Source organism: Artibeus jamaicensis, unplaced genomic scaffold (genome assembly GCF_021234435.1).
Source record: "Artibeus jamaicensis isolate MK-2021 breed Jamaican fruit bat unplaced genomic scaffold, CSHL_Jam_final contig_685, whole genome shotgun sequence".
Classification (NCBI taxonomy): Eukaryota; Metazoa; Chordata; class Mammalia; order Chiroptera; family Phyllostomidae; genus Artibeus; species Artibeus jamaicensis.
In genome coordinates, this window is record NW_026521924.1 from 29,390,596 (window position 1) to 29,407,453 (window position 16,858).

Genomic DNA, 16,858 nt, shown 5'->3' on the forward strand with positions numbered 1-16,858 from the left:
CGGCCAACCCACACAGACACAGCACCAGATCCCAAGCAGGAGCTAGTATTTTTCTCTCCTGATCAGAGGATTACTCTACCATTCCACTGTGTTAACAGGCAGCCCCTTCAGGAAATTCCCACATGTCTCCATATAACGAGCCCTTCCTGAGAGCTCCACGAATCCTCCATTGACTGAGGAGCTGCCAGGGGACCCGGGCAGCCTGGACAGAGACTAGACCTTGGGCCTTACACCCAGCTCTCCGCTCCGTCCCTGGCCAGCTGTGTGACCACAGTCAATCCCCCAACCCGTCCAAACCTCCACTCGCTGGAGTGGAAGCTCCGGGGAGGCAGCATTTCGTGCCTCCAACACTCACTGGCACAAGTCGGTGCCCCATGAATATTTCTGAATGAATGGCCGAGTCTTCTCAGACCCCGAGGAGGATGGGACAGGTTACCATGTGTGACCGAAGGTCTCCCATAAAGGGTGGTTCTGCCTTCCTCGTCCCTGCATGACTAGCTCTACAGAGCCATAACCATATGATCGGGTAACCATTAACAATCCGTGGAAGAGCCACCGCAACTCTGGGCTCCTGAAAACCTAACTTTCCTGCAATCACCAGCAGCTGACCCACTGTCCGGGCCAGAGAACCCTCAAGATTCCTCTTAGCGGCGGGGCGTTGCCAAGCTGCCAGCTCCCCAGAAACAATTAGCATTTGTTAAACTCCTGCCCCTGCCCACTGCTGCCTGGGCCCTGGTCTCCCAGCAGCAACACGGGGGCAACCAGGGAGGTGTGTGAAGCCTGCTTTGCAGAGCTACGGAAGGCTGCAAGCAGGAAAGTCTGAGACACGCCACCAGAGAGGTGATTCCACTGTGATGAGACTGGTACTGTTGCTGTTCCTAGTTTACAGATGAGGAAACTGAGGCCCAGGGTGTCAAGTAACTTCCCCAGGACTGAACAGCTAGTAAATGGCAGAGGCAGGATTTGAACCTGGGCTCACACTACTAATCACCACCCTAAACAATGGACCTCGCTCCCTACCTCACACCATATACAAAATTTAATCTGACATGAACTGTAACTCTAAATCCAAAAGCCAGAATCAAAAAGCTTCTAGAAGAAAACATAAGAGAATGTCTTTACTACCTTCAGATAGGCCATTAGTGAGGACGGGGATGTTCACACTCTCACACAGAGTGAAAAGACCTGCACCGAATAGGGGCCACCCTCTCCCTGGGCCCCGCCCTCTCCCTGGGCCCCGCCCTCTCCCTGGGCCCCGCCCTCTCCCTGGGCCCCGCCCTCTCCCTGGACCCTGCAATCCCATTCCAGGCTCTCACCCCAGAGAAAGGAAAGCGTGTGTCCGCCAGAGACCCCGACCCAGACTGTTCAGAGCAGCTTCATCCACAGCACTCAAAGCCCAGAAACAACCCAAGTGTCTATCGAAGGGAAACGAACAGTTGTTACATTCACACAGTCCAGGACTGTTCACGCAGTGACAGCGACCTACTGCAAAGACACTGGGCGGAGCACGCACAGCCGGCACCAGAGTGTGCGTGCTGCAGAGGTCCGTTCTACGCAGTTCTGGAACCGGGAAAGCTAATTCACAGCGGTAGAAAGCAGATTGGTGGGGGGCCTGTGTGTGGGCGGCTGGGAGGGGCCCTGACCGAGGGCACGCTCAGGGGACAAGGGCGTGCTCTGCCTCTCGTTCTGAGTGGTGATCACAGCGCTGCCCACATTTGTCCAGAGCCATTGACCTGAAGAGTCACAGTCTGTGCGATGCATTGTATCTTAATTATCCCTCAGTAAACATTTATGTGGAGAGATTGAAAAGACCAGGTGAGAAATCCATTTTCTGGCCCGTCCCCCATACCTGCCCCCAACTCCTGCGAGAGGAGAATGAATTCACGTGCTGTACCCAGAGTGGGCGGGGCCTGGTGGAGAGTGGCGTTAGGCGTTTTCCGAAGTGGGACGGACAGAGAAGCCCCTCTGCAAAGGCCAGCCAGAGGGTGCACGGGGAAGAGGCACCAGCACCTGTGGACGTCTCCGTTACAGCTGTTCACTGCTCTTCTCTCCCACTAGGCAGCCTGGAGACGCTTGTTTTCGCAGTTTCATTGTTGGGTGGGGGTTTTGTTGTTGTTGTTTTTGGAGACAGCTGCTCTGTGCCAGGCCCTGGGTGACACACGCTGGTCCCTACTCTGCGAGGCCAGAGGTCAGGGCAAGAGTCTTCCTCATGGGGCCAAACATCCAGGGACCTCGGAGGAGTAGGAGTTAGCCAAGTGCTGGAAGGAGGTTGTGGGGCCGGCAGGGGAAGGGAGGGGAGGCAAGGCCAGGGGCTTCAACTGTGTCCCCGCCTCCAAATCCCTGGTGGGGGAGGGAGGGGCTCTGAGAGTCTCCCTGCCCGCCAACCAAGTCAGAGGCTCTGCAGCAGAATCAGGGCAGTTTTTTCTTCCCCCCAAAAACTCCCCAGGTGATTCCAAGTTTGAGAACCAGTGTTCTGGTCGGAGATGACAGAAAGGCGGAAGGCCTGCAAGTCACAGGAAGATCCCACTGCATTCGGAACTGAGGGACAGAGAGCAAGGTGAAGTCAAGAAATGAACCTTTTGGCGTCTCTGGGCCACCCATTAAATACACAAACACTAACAGCAACTAATGGGCAAAAAAAAAGGTTTTAAGTAAATTTATGATTTTGTTTTGGGCCATGTTCATGGCCATCCTGGGCCTCGGGAGGCCCGAGGGCCATAGGTTGGACACCCCTGTGTGGGTGTAGAGCTCCCTCCAACCGCAGAATGTGACCTCATTCATAAATAGGGCCTTTGAAGATATAAACAAGATAAGGATGGAGGCGAAGTCAGCCTGGATTAGGGCGAGCCCTAAATCCACCAAGAGTGTCCCAGAAGAGACAGACTGGACGCCCTGAGAGAAGCCCGTGTGAGCACCGAGGCAGAGGCTTAAGTGGTGTGTCCACAGGCTGAGGGGCACGGCCAGCCACCAGCAGGAGTTGGGAGAGAGGCCGGGAACAGAGTCTCCCTCACGGCCTCCGGAAGGATCCAACCTGCCCACACCTTGATTCCGGGCTTCTGGCCTCCGGATGTGATGAAATGAACTTCCGTTGCTTTAAGCCTCCCGGTTGGTGGCATTGGTGATGCCAGCCCTGGGAAACTCATACAAGAGAGAAGCAAGGGCTCAACCTCCCCAGGGGATGTGGAGTGAAAGCTGAGAACACGGAGGAGCCCTGAGAGAGAGGGAGGAGTGTCCCATTCCTAGGCATCCGGGTGAGGGAAGGCCCACAGCCACGACATGTGAGGCGCCCTGCTGTCGGAGATGACAAGGGCGTGCCCTTCTGACCTCTCCCACGTTCCCAGGGAAGTGCGCAGCACAGCTATCTGCCTGGAGTGGGAAGAGGGTGAGGGCGGCGTCCAGAGCTGGGAGGCAGGGGAAGGTTCCAAACACTCTCTCCTGAAAGTAAGGGAGGGAACTAAAAGTATCTCTTTGGCAACACTGAAGAGCTAGTGACATAGCGTCTGTGCAAAGGTGAGACACGACCTCTGGCACAATGGCCTTAAATACAGAGAAGGAATCTACGTGTCCAGCTGGTAGGTCCGCCTTCCAGACAGTGGCCTCTAGTAGTTTGTTCAGGTTTGTTCTACTGGACTCTGAGAACTTCCCCCTTGATCCCTCAGATGTTGCATAAAAGGCATGTCCAAGGTAAATAAGTTAGCCTTGCAGATAAGTCCCGGCCCCTCAGACTGTTTCTGTTACCCACTCACCCTCCCCAAGGGCTACCCACGAAGTCAGTGAGTCAATAAATATTTCTTGTGCACATACTGTGCTAATGCGTGGGGTGGACTAGTTATCCATAAATATTTATTGAGTATCTCCTGAAGGGTCACACGGTAAGACAATTAGTCAATAAATATTTATAGAACTACCAGGCACTGCTCTAGGACGTAAGAACAAAGAAGAAAATACAAATCACAGGAGATTCTGCGTGAGAGGAAGAGTGGCCATCGGGGAGCTCCATTTGGTATTGCAAGAAAGAGTGGTGTTCTAGAAACCAAAAGAAGCAGGGTTTTCCTAGAACTAGAGGGCTGGGGACCCTGGATTCACTGTCTGCTGAATAAAAATGAGTGAATCACTTTACCAAGAAAGTCTCAGTTTCCTTCTCTCTCAAAACCAGGTAGTTGAATCAGCCAAATGCTTTCTCAAAGTAAAAGAAAACACCCTCAATGCAAGGCTCCAGCAACTTTATAACCCCCGGAAGATCTTGCGGGAGGTGCTTGTGGTTCAGTGATGATCCTTCAAGTCTCGGATCGACGTGAGTTAAGCTGACCCGAGGGAGAAGGCAAGGAAGATGGAGAGGAAGATGGACTCCTGGGTACAGCCCTTCCTGACGCCGCCTGGTCCCCACCTTGCTAGTAAGCACAGCCTCATCCTGGAGAGTGAGTCACTTGCCAGAAAGGGGAGACCTGCTCTTCTCAAAACCCCCCAAATCACAGAGGAAAAGCCTGAGTTTCCTTCCCTAAACACCTTGAGATGTTCAAACCCAAGGCCAGGGTGGGGCGGCCAGCACGAGGAGCCCTCAGAGGACGGGGTGGGTCTGCGGGCAGAGAAGGGGAATTCCAGTGTTTCTGAGATGCTGTTTTTCACACTCGTCTTCCCGTGTGGCCTGCCGTTGGGTCTTGCTTTTCTAACATCAGAGCACAACCTCCCCACCACATTCAGCCTGACCCGCATCTTGACCCCGAGGCTGGAAGAAATCGGAGAACTCTTTCGTCCATTTCCAAAGACCAACCAACACCAAGTTACGGCTGCTCTACCGAAGAGGGTCCACCCTCTCCCCTTGCTGGCTTCTGATCCTAAGGGCCAGTCTGTCTCAACCCTTTATGCATAAAACGGTCAGGCTCGCCCTTTACTCAGTATCTGGTTAAGGCCACCTCTGATCACTCGAAGCCAGTGCAGCCTTTGTCTGACCCCAAGGAGTGGCTGGGATGTGCTGCTGCTTTTTAAAAGTCGAGAGACTGTGATCTATTTTAAAAAGTCAGAAGACGTAGCCTCACCGAGTCTTCATTCCCACGGGGACACACTGTCTGGAATTGAGTAACGACAGCCCATTTCGATGGGGGATGTGCCTTTGTGGTCCCCAGTCCCCACCACTCCCTATTGCTGCCCACCCAGCCCACTTTGCTCGTTTCCATGGCCGCCCTGGCCTCTGCAGGTAACTGATTTTGTGACACCTCCTTACAGCAAAATGCCAATAGGAAAAAAATTCTGAAATATAGTGAAATATGGAACGTGATTTTAACCACATAAAATTCTTAAAAGAGGCTAAACAGATAACATGAACCACTTTTGTTTCTGAAACAATGCTTGCTTCTTTTCTTCTTTATGCCTTTAAAAATGATCTCTAAACTCTCAAAAAGTAGACAACAAGCTTGCTCCCATCTCATTGCAAAACCAACAACAAAGCTTGAGAAAAGTACCTAAGAATGAGCTCAAAGCAGCCTCTTCTTTCAAAACCTGGTGGAGATGAGCCCGGTTGCTGCCCGGAGCCCTTCTAAATGGCAGGCCTCAGCCACCGCGCACTGGATTCTGAAACCTTTCTGCATCTTGGCGTGGGCGCCTCCACTTCCACCAGCCTGTCGCTCGTTGAGGACACAGAAAATGCTGTGCTCATTTGCAGCCCCCTGGCACAGCGCCAGACGCCACGCACGTTCTCAGGAAACGACCAGAGATGGGCCGAGGGTGCCGGGGAAGCACAGTGCCTGGGGGCCAGAGCTCCTGTTCAAACCCCCACTCTGCCACGTTTTGGGTGGGCTACCATACCCCTCATCTCTCTCCCTCCTCTTCTGTAAAGCATCGTGACAGACACCAGCCATTGCCAAGGGTGGCTGGTTGCATGTAGTCAACAGGCTACTGCAAACTGCGCACTCAGCACAGGCACGGGGTGCGTGAGAGCTCGGTAAGCGAAAGCCACTGTGATATCACCGCTATTCTTACTGACGGAACAACAGAGGAAAAGGAAGAGAGGGCGTGATCCGCGGTGCACTCACTCCAACTACATCCACCCCTTTTGAAACCCAGAACGACATTTATAAGTCTCCAATCCTCTAAACAAAGCTGTAGGCTGCTCATTAGCCAGATTATTTTTTAATTTCCTGTGAGGCCGCAAAACCCTCCACAAGTAAATAGAAGCAGAGAGAAACCCTTAACTGAGCTCTGGCTCAGGCCTTTTGGTCATCTGGGGCCTACTCTTGGTCCCTGTGGGTCCTGCGTATTCTTGCCGGGCACCCAACCCTGGGCGCCTTGCCAAGAGCAGGGTGGGGTGCCGGGAGGTTACAGACAGTTGGCTTTCCAAACACCCGCCCTGCCTGGAGCCCGACTTACAGCACTCGATGGGGTTCGATGCGGTCTGCAGGGAGATAATCCTTCCACTGGACTCTGGAATGTGCACCCGGAAAACCAGCCTGACTCGTGTGTTCTTTCTGCCGATGTCCGTCTCGCCCTTGCGCAGCTCGATGTCCGCATTCCTCAGCTTCAGGATCCCCGCACAGTCGATGCTGCCAGAAGGTCGAAGGCCCCATTTAAAACCGGCCATGTGGGCGAGCAGGAAGGCTCGCCCACAAGACCACCTTGGGCAGCTAAGCAAAATAATTCCACGGCCAGACGCAGGAAGATACTATGATACAAGTAGTCCGACCAAGGATTTATACAGAGAGGGGCGGGCCACACACTTCGGAGGTAATTAGAGAAATCCCAGTGGAAATCACTTCTCTGGGCAGATTATTTGCATGCCAACTTTTCGACTCTCAAAGCATCTGCAAACCTCAGATACACAACTGGAGAAAATTACTTCTGGACTACTCAAGAGATAAGAGTAGTGTATCAACATTAACATCTTGGATTTGATAAATGTACTGTGCTCGTGTAAGAATGTATTCTTGTTCTTGGGATATGTACACGGAAGTATTTAAAAAGTCCCAAAGACATGATTTCTGCAACTCTCAAACGGTTCAGGGAAAATGGAGAGAATGATAAAGCAAATGTGAAAAACGTTAGCAACTGGCAAATCTGTTAACAATTGGCATTTAGTCTCATCCCAGCCAAGGTAATCCAAAGACGTGTAAGTGTTCTTCCTCCCAATCCACATGAAAAATATCTAGGTAAAGAACTGTTCTGACAGGGACTTTTACAGCAGTAATCAGCCTGGGCCCCTCACAGGCTGGAACCACCATCCACGGCTGCCTCCGCCAACTGCATGGAGCCCCCTCCCCAGAACCCCTGTCTCGTGGCCCCACTTGACCCGCCTCCGGACCCACTGCCCACAGCCCCGGCCCTTACGTCGCCCTCATGTTGTTTTTTGGCTCCAGCGGGATCTCCAGGACTTTGGTGTTACCCACGATCTTCTCGTAGCTGGTGGTGGTGACGGTTTTGCCCGTGATCCGGTGCACCTGGTAGAAGGCGTGGGGTTTAAGGATCCGCTCGTCGGCTGTTCCAATGAAGATCTGCAGGCCCAGGGGCTTGTTTTCCATGTAGCCGTGGAGCTGGGGTGGGGAAGGACACAAAACCAAATTATTCCAGCAGCACTGATATGCAGGGTGTGGCAGCCGTGATCCGACAAACAAAAGATAAGAGCAACGCCTGGGTACCAGGAAGAGCACGGGATTGCTGCTTCGTCCGGAGGAATGGAGATCTGGAAGCAACCTGGATGCCCAGCCAGAAGGGACTATTTCTGGAAATCCCAGGGATCTTCTCTGTGTTGGAATATTCAGTGGCCATAAGAAAGAATGTGGCAGATCAGATTTTCATTTATGAAGTAAGAGCCAGAAACTAGGCTTAAACGGCAGTCGGGGGTTGGTGGGGGGAATGTTACATGGTAGTGAGGACAGAAAATAGCCAGAAGAAAGCTCTTGACCATGGTTGTCTGGGAAAATCAGAAGAAGGAACTTTCACTTTTTACATGCCTGTCGTGCAGTTAAAAAGTTTGCACTGGCAACTTAAGAAAAGAAAAAGGTGAAAGTACCATCACTGAAGTCAAAAGAAAATGAAAAACTGGAAAAAAAAATGTCTGACGTGTAACAGACCGAAGATTAGCAGACAGAATATATAAAGAATGTCCACAAAGCAGTAAGTCAAGGACACGTTTCCCCCGACCATCCTATTTACAACCGAGTCCCGCCCCAGTGGCTCTCCCTGTCCCCTTCTCTCTCTTTTCCTCCCATCTAACACACATTTCCTCAATGCTTTCCCCTACACCTCGCCTATCCCACCTCTCTGAGGGCAGGAATGTTTGTTTCTTCCAGCTGCCACAAAATCGCTAGCACCTACCATAACGCTGGGCACCTGGTAGACATCCTAGTATCTATTTGCTGAGTGAATTAATAAAAGTATCCAAAAGAAAAAAATGAGCAAGAGGTTTGAACAGGCAATTCACAGAGAAGCAAACAGCCATCAGCATAGAAAAGATGTTCACCGGGACGTGTGAACAAGCAAATGCGAGTGAAACCACCATGAGATGCCATTTTTCACCTTTAGACTGGCACGCGTGTGGATGTTTGGTTACATTGGGGGTTTTGCGGGCTGTGGGGACCCAGGCACTGCCATGCAGCTGATAGGAACACAAACTGGTATAGCTATTTTAAAGAGTAACAGCTACTAAATTAAAAATGCAAACTCCACATTTCCCAGTAATTTCATTTCTTCCTATGTACCTAGCAGAAATTTTGTGCATGCAGGAGATATGCACCAATTTGTTTACTAAAAAAAAAAGTGGAACAATAAACAATTAGTTATACCAATAGGCTTATGCATAGTATGAGACACCCAGGCTATGAAAGGCTACAACAATTAAAAAATAATAATAAGGTAGAGATCTCTGGACTGATCCAGAAAGATCTAAGATATACTATTGAAGGAGAAAAGCAATCTGTAGAAAAACATGGGTAGCGTGATACAACCCAATTTTAAAATGCTAAAGGTTTTCAACCCACTCATTTATACACATGTAAATACAACAGGGAAAGATGCAGGAGGCTGCACTCCAAATTGGCCACGCCGTGACCACTGGTAGGGGTGGAGAAGGGGATCGATATTGAGACTGTTGGTCAGAGGACTTTAAATTTATTCACAGTGTTATAGGAAGAATGTATTTCCAGAAATTTGTGAAAATTAGCATGGGTTTTGAATAATACATTTTTTAAAAGTGTATTGAGCCGAGAGTTTGAGGGTGGGTTCCTGGCCTGCCACTCCCCAGCTAAGAAACGCTGGGCGAATCATTTAATCCTTCTCTGCAAATTGAGGGGGACTGTGACAAGTCACAACCAAGATCCCACCCTTCCATAACATTCTATAAAACGTCAGTAGAATCTCCAGTCAACCGCCAAACACAAAGGCCTGATGGATGACCACGTATGGTCTAGAATTGTGCTGCCCAATATAAAAGTTAAACAAAGTCGAAAATTCAGTTTCTCTGTTGCACTAGCCACGTGTCAATTGGTGAACAGCCACAAATGGCTAGTAGGGGACAGCACAGACACAGAACACTGCCATCATGGAGAACAGTTGCATGGGACACTGCTGGTCTAGAAAACCAGGACTCTCCTATACTTTAAAAACTGTACAAAGAGATGAGCTGGAGATGGAGCAGAGTCAGGTGACACCCTGTCCCATCATCTGCTAGGCAGACACCCCGACACGTACCTATAGGTCTGATACACCCCAAGAGGCACCCTAGGGCAAAGACGGAAACCCAGGTCGGAGCCTCTTATCTTTCCCCTCCATGCCAACTGAAGAACAGGGCACTGTTCTCAGTGAGAAAAATAGGAGGAAGGAGGATGGTGTTGAGAAGAGATTTTGTTTTTGCTTTGCACTTGGAGCCAAAATAAACATATTTCCTCAGCTCGCCTCCTGGGTTTATCAGGAAGTGGTAGACACAGCATCACGTATGGAGAAGAAAGTAGGCAGACAGATAGTGTGCCGAGACGGACTGAGTTTCCTTCCTCCTCTGATGACAGAAGAGGGGAAACTGTAGACAGACTGTATTCATGGTAAATACCCAGGGACACCTGCAGATAAAATCTGTCACATCCCCACAGCTCTACCTGAATCCAGCTACCTCCGTCCCCTCCCCTGCTGGCGCACATAGTCCAAGCCCCCATTTGCCTCTCCCTGGAGGGACCACCACTGCCCACTAACTGGCCTCTTGTTGGTCTTCCACAGAACAGCTTGACGATCTTTTAAAAATACAAATCAGGCCAAGATGCTCCCCAGCTTACAAGCCTCCAAAGACACCCTGTGGCCAGAGGATAAGGTTGAAACGTGGTACCACAGTCTGTGAGGCTTCCGAGGGCCTAGCCTCTGCCTTCCTCTCCCTCCCCACCATTAGGCTCCTGCCAACACCATCCATCCTTCTGTTCCCCATGCACATCAAGTGCTGTGTGACCTCAGGGCCTTTGCACAGCCATCTTCTCGGCTTGGAATACTCTCCCACCCATACATTTAGTTCTCGCATCCCTGGGTCTTTCTGGAACCACATTATTTACACACACCCAGAGCTAGAGCCAGCTCTTTCAGCCTTCTGAGAGCCAACTGTTAAATTTTTAGGACTTTTATGAGCCAGTTGACGTCATCTTGGTAGCTTGAAATCAGCCACAGTAGGAATATTTCTGAGCAGGTCGGGAATGTGTTGTTTGGTGTCATGCCAGATAAGTGAGCAGGGAGGTAGTCATGTAAACCACGGTTGTACATAGGAAGGCTGGGATCACACAACACTTTGTCTCAATAAATTCACTCAGAAATACACACCACACCAACTGGCAAATGCCATAAATCTGGCTCATTTCCCCCCAGGAACTGATGTCAAGCAGTCGCTAGCACACCACCGGAACAGTTGCTTCATTACCATCTGAAATTTTCTTGTTAGTTATGTGCCTAGTTTCTCCCTCTCCCACCTGAACACAAGGTCCACGGTGGCAGGAACCTTGTTTATTTTGTCCAGTGTGATCAATACACATGGCGAATAAATGATCACCACCACCAATGAGGCAGCAGCTGGGTGTGCACTTCGCTCAGGCCAGGCACTGCACTCAACGTTTACCAGCATCCCAACCACCCCAGGCAGGGCGGGCCCATTTTACAGGTGAGGAAACTGAGGCCCGCAATAGCCGGGCAACTTGTCCCACTCCGTACTGTTAGTAGGGTGCAGAGCCGGGCCTTCAGGCTCTGCGTTGCCCCCTTCCCCGATGCACCCTCCACCCCCCGGCCTCTGCTCTAGGTCCCTGTTCTCTGATCTGCGACTCCAGACCAGAAAGTGCTGACCAGGCCCTCAAATGAAACACAAGAAGCGCTTGATTATAAGTTCAAGGGTGTTCTCCCGGCTGAATGAGAGAGAGGAAAAGGGAGATGGAGAAAGGAAACAGCACCCAAAACAATGTTGCCTCTTGAGAGAGACACCCTGTCCCTGAAGAAGGACCTCTCTGGGCGCCGCAGCAGCCCCTGGCTGAGCTGAACCAGCTGATACGAGGTGAGCAGGTAGAACCCGCCTTCCCTGGGCCAGCGTCCCTCCCCTGGCCACACCAGAGAGGGGCGTGAGCCAGTAGAAAGAATATACTGCCCACGGGGCCGGACCCACGTGAATCCCAATCCCGGTGCTGCTTCTTCATGGCTGTGTGTCTCTGGAGCGGCGACCCCACCCCTCTGAGTTTCCATTTGCTCTTATAAAATGGGGACCTCACCTCCCACACCCCAGGGCCCTTTTGAAGATGAAGTAAGACAACCTGTGAAGGGCCCCAAACACAACACCCTGTAGGTGCCCGTGAAATGAAAACTTTCCTTGTCATCACAGGACGACGCGAATCAGTACAAGGAGGTGGCATCACAGAACGGCAGGGGAGGGTGACAAATAAATATGAAAGTCCCAGCAAGTGAAAAACAACCCGAAACACCCTCGTGTGTGGCGAAAGCCAGGCACCGACTCCGGTCCTTGCTGTGGGCCAGTCAGACACTGGCATGGCACACTAGGTGACAAGAGAGACCGTGCCATCCTGCACGAGAAGGACAGTTCCCCTCCGCCCTCCACCTCTCCTGTCCTAGAAGGTGCTGGGAAGTGCCCAGGCCCTGACTGCTCAACGTGCTTATTCTGGAAGGGCCATCGGCTCTCCAAAGGTTTGGTACAGAAAGCACAGCGCTATTTACTTGCTTCTCCAGAAAACAGGCGACCTGGGTCTCACACACACAATATGATGTCTCAGGATGGCGAGGTCTCAATGCCCCATTGTCTCCATTTTAGGGAGATTTTGGTCACAGGGTCTCTCTCCAGTCTTCTCCAAAGGCCAGGTCTTCTCAAGGGCGTGGGCAAGCAGGGTCACCTTACAGCCCCAGCAGATAGATGCTGCAACCTACAGGCTCAAGGTCAGCTGGTTCCCCAAGCCAAAGAGGCCCCACTCCCTGCAGCCGAGGTGAGAGGGAAAGTTTTCTGCTTCTGGTAATCTCCCCAGCTGTCGACAAGGTTCCCAGAAGTAGGGGCATTTCCGGTGAGCATCATACGGGCTGACTCCAGGGCAGCGGGGGACAGAGCTGATTGACTGCACGGCGGTGCTCGGAGAAGAGCAGGCTAGCAACCCCTTTTCTGGGTGAGAGAGCTGAGGCTCCGCAGGGTGATGTGCGTTGCTTGTGATGCTACAGCTCGAAAGCCATCGGGTGGGACCCCAGGCATAAGGGGATAGTTGCTTCCTCTGTGTCACAGCTGACCCCTGACTCCGACAAAGGCCAGCTCTCCCGAGTCTGGGCTGCTTGTGATAAGGCGGGCAGGTCGGCCCCTCCAGCTCAGTGAGAGCACCGCAGAGGCCAACATCTCAGGGAACCTTGGAGTCAGCATCCCCATACCACCCCCAAGTTCGAGTTCTGCCCCTCCTATCCTGATGCACAGATAAAGGGGCCTTGGTATGTGTTGATTCTTGCTTTTCCTTGGTCTTGTTACCAAAGTTGACAAGGGTTCATTCATTGCAGGAAAATATAGATAATATAAAAATACAGAAATTACAAAGAAAATACTCCCTCGAAAGAAGCATTTTAGTGTATGTCCTTCCAGATTTTTCTTCTGGGCACACAGATGAACATATTTGGGATTCTATTTTATACATACTGTTTCCACTCAACAATATAGTGTGACCATTTCCCCTTGCTATTAAGTCTTGTTTTATGAGATGATCTCGAGTGTCGGCCTAATATTTCCCAGCACTCGGATTAGCAGAAGGTGAGGGAGGTGCCCTCCGTGCATGATTTAAGGAGGCACTGGCTCTCAGAGTCGTGCCAATGCAAGGTGGGCACCTGAGAGCAAGTGCTGCCTTAAACTGTGCCCCCTCCTCTCTCCCCTGCCTCCCCACCTTCACTGTGCCTTTCTTGCCCCACCAGGTCCCAGTCCTGGTGGTTCCACCAGGTCCCAGTCCTGGTGGTTCCATCCGATATATGCAACCAGAGTTTTAATTTACCCCTATGGCTGGGCATTTAGGTTGTTCCAAACTTCCCCCGTCATAAACACTGCAATGAGAACTCTTGTAAACGAATCTTCCTTGGAAAACGATTTCCCTATCAGCTCTGCTCAGAGCTTTTTAAACACTCTCAGATGGACGGGGCTGCCACCAAATCCAAAAATGTGGGACTGATTTTGAGACTGGCAACTGGCCAAAGAAACTGGTTTGAATTTTACTAAAATCAAACTTTAACAATGTTAAGTAGCATTTTTTTTGTTGAAGTTGGAATATTAGGAAATTGGTATCATCCTCAAAGATTTCACTCTGAAAGAACAGAAAAGCCTGTGGGCGTGTTTTATTGCCGTCCCCATTGCCACACAGCACGTGGAGGGGCGGTTTGGACGGACGCACGTGGGTCCCAGATTCAGCCCGTATTTGGGGGGATGCTGAAGTCACAGAACATACCTGCCACCATATCCTGGCCTTCACATGTGTGTGCGTGCACACACTCACATACATGCACCCGCATGCACCAGGGAAACCAGTTCCTCGCTGTTCTCTCATCTCGGTCACCCCAACAAGCCTTCCCTACCCCGCTAATGAGCATGTGTTAGTAACTTCACTGGAAACCCTCATTCTCAATACCTCCCTAGGCCTCGTCGCCATATTGGACCCATCTCAAAGCCCTGCCGGTTTTATGTCCTAAAGCCCACTCTCTCCTCCTCCATCGCTTCTTCCTTCCTGAAAGCAGTTACCACCGTTTCTTTCTGCAAAGTTTCCCTGCGACCCCTGCAGTCCTCACCCACCATTGATGACCTTAAACTTCAGCTGGCCATCAATCACTCACTCCCAGCTCCCATTGGCTCCAAGGCCCTGCGTGACCTGGCCCCGCCCCACCACAGCCCCACCCCTTTTCCACATTCTTCCCTGTGTCTGGTTTTTCAGGGACAGCCCCTGTCCCTCCACTTCCTCCCCGCCCTTTTATCCTCATTAATTCCTAGCTACACTGAAGAGCGTGGCTCAAATGTAACTTCACAAGATCTTTCCTTGCTTCCCAGATGGGGCGGGGCCTCCCAAGTACCAGTCTTCTTTGTTGTGTTTATCGTAACTGCAAGATATAATGAGTTACCCAATTAGTTGTTGCATGTCTGCCTTTCCGCGTTGTTGGAGTTCTATTGAATTCTTCTTCTGCCTTTTACAGAAGAGGAAACTGAGGCTCAGACACGCGAGATCGCCCACTGAGCAAGCGGCAGAGCAGGGCTTTGAAGCCAGGTCTGCGTGCACGAGGAACGCCCCCTTCCTCTGCTCTGTGGGACTCACGCAAAAGACCGCAGGGGCGCCACCCAGGCAACACGTGACCCGGTTGAAATAGGGAAACGTAAGGGCAGAGTCTGCAGAAATCGGGGGCACCCAAATTTGCAGTAGGCAATCTTGCAGTTATCTTTCGAACGTACAAATGTGCGCTCCCTTGTAACTCCACTCGGAGTGAGCGGGTTATTTTATGGATGTCCCGGCAGATGTGTGGAAAACACTCAGGACAATGTTATTCAGTGTAGCACTCTTTAAAAGGGCAAACGACTACAAACAATCTAAAGACCCATCAAAAGAGTACTGGTCAAGCCCTGGTTGGGCGGCTCAGTTGCTTGGAGCATCATCCTGCACACCAAAAGATTGCTGGTTCAATTCCTGGTCAGGGCGCATACCTAGGTTGCAGGTTTGATCCCTGGTCGGGGTGTGTACAGGAGGTAACTGATCAATGTTTCTCTCTCACGTCCATTTTTTCTTTTTCCCTTTCTCTTTCTCTCTTTCCCCCCTCACCCCTCTCTTTCTTCTTCTCTCTCTAAAATCAATAAAACATATACTTGGGTGAGGATTTTTAAACAAAGAGTACTAGTTAAGTCACTAGTGGTATATTATGGAATATAATGCTGTTATTAGAAAAGAATGAATGTGCTACAAAGCAGCATGACAGTTAATATGAATGGCGCCCCCTGGAGGTGTGCAGTGTGCAACCTGGGAAACTGTAGGGCACAGGGCAAGGAAGCGTTTTACACACTGACACAGAGTTACTCTCCAAAGTGTAACAGTGAGAACGGATGTACCTATTCGTGCGAATGTGGGGAGTGTGTACGTGTCTGTATGTATGTGTGTGTAACCAAAATAAAATTCAAAGTAGGAATCAGGCCCTAGTTAGAAATGTCCACTAGACTCGGACCATTCTCGGGGAGGGGTTGTACTGTCCAGGGAGCTGCTGATTGTCGTTCCTGGGGCTATGACACAAAAAATATGATTCGATATTCAGAACAAAAAGTATTCTCTGAATGTGTAGCCTGAAAAATAAAATCAAGTGAAAACATTCACTTCAAGAAAGAGACCCTCCTCTGCTTTTCTCTCTCTGAATCTTGACATTTCACTAAAGGCCACAAGAAAGAAAACTAAAGCAATGAGGGCACCGATGCAGGCGCAGGAGCTTACCCTGCTCTGAAAGAGAAGCAGGACCCACCCACTCAAAGCCCAGAGCGGGGGTCCGAGGTGGGGGAGGCCTTCGGCAGCGGGAGAGGCAGGCTGGGCGCCGGCAGGCTCCTTCCAGTCAGTGGGTGGAGCCTATGCCGAGAGAGAAGCAAGCCACACGCCACGGGGTTCAGAATCCGCCCGGAACTGGGCTGCTCCTCACCAGCCTCGCTGCCTCCAGCCTGGTCTGAGCTGCGGTCATCTCTACCCTCATTGTCACAGTCGACTCCTCCCTGGGCCCAGCGTCCACCTGGACCAGTGCAATGGCCTCCATCTTGGTCTCCCTGCTTCCATCCCCACCCACCCTGCCCCCTCCACCTGTACGCAGTCTTCTCTATACAACAGCTAGAATGTTCTTTAGAAAAAGTGTTAGATTTCATTACTCCTCTGCTCAAACCCGTACCCTCTCCCCAGCAGCAAACATCTCACTCAGATCCAAGCCCTGGTATTCCCTCTGCTTGGAAGGTTCTTCCCTGTGTCCACAGGGCTCATCCCTTTCTCCACTGAAACCTCTCCTCAGATGACTCCTGATGGGAGAGGCTGTCCCCAGCTGTGACCCCAGGATGGCACCCCACACCCTTCCCCCCCTTCATCCGCCCACCCTGCTTTACAAGGCATGAGCCATGATCACCACCCGATATATTTATCTGACTTTTTTCTGCCTCCCCCACTAGAACATCGGCAGCTTATCTGAGTTGCTCACCGAGGCACCTGGAATGTCTACAGCACCAGGCAGGTGCTTGATGTGTAAGCAGCCCTGGGAGGGAGGAGAGCCCACCAGTAGGGCCTGAGTGATGCCATTCCACATGACCCTGCTCTGCCCGATGATGAAGAACTATCTGCCGCCCACACTGGCTCTGCTCCAGCTCAGGCAATTACTGTCCAGGCCCACAACGACCACT

At 51.2% G+C, this 16,858-nt stretch overlaps 1 protein-coding gene across 3 annotated transcripts in view; it reads right to left on the minus strand.

The window, feature by feature from the left end:
• Positions 1 to 16,858, minus strand: part of NFATC2 (nuclear factor of activated T cells 2) — a 124,960-nt gene that overhangs the window by 60,493 nt on the left and 47,609 nt on the right. For all 3 annotated transcript variants that reach the window (XM_037133633.2, XM_037133634.2, XM_037133635.2), the window contains exons 4-5: positions 7,318 to 7,520; positions 6,364 to 6,536 (exon numbers count right to left, since the gene is read on the minus strand). In XM_037133633.2, coding sequence (XP_036989528.1) covers positions 6,364 to 6,536; positions 7,318 to 7,520 — 376 coding nt within the window. The remainder of the gene's footprint in view (positions 1 to 6,363; positions 6,537 to 7,317; positions 7,521 to 16,858) is intronic.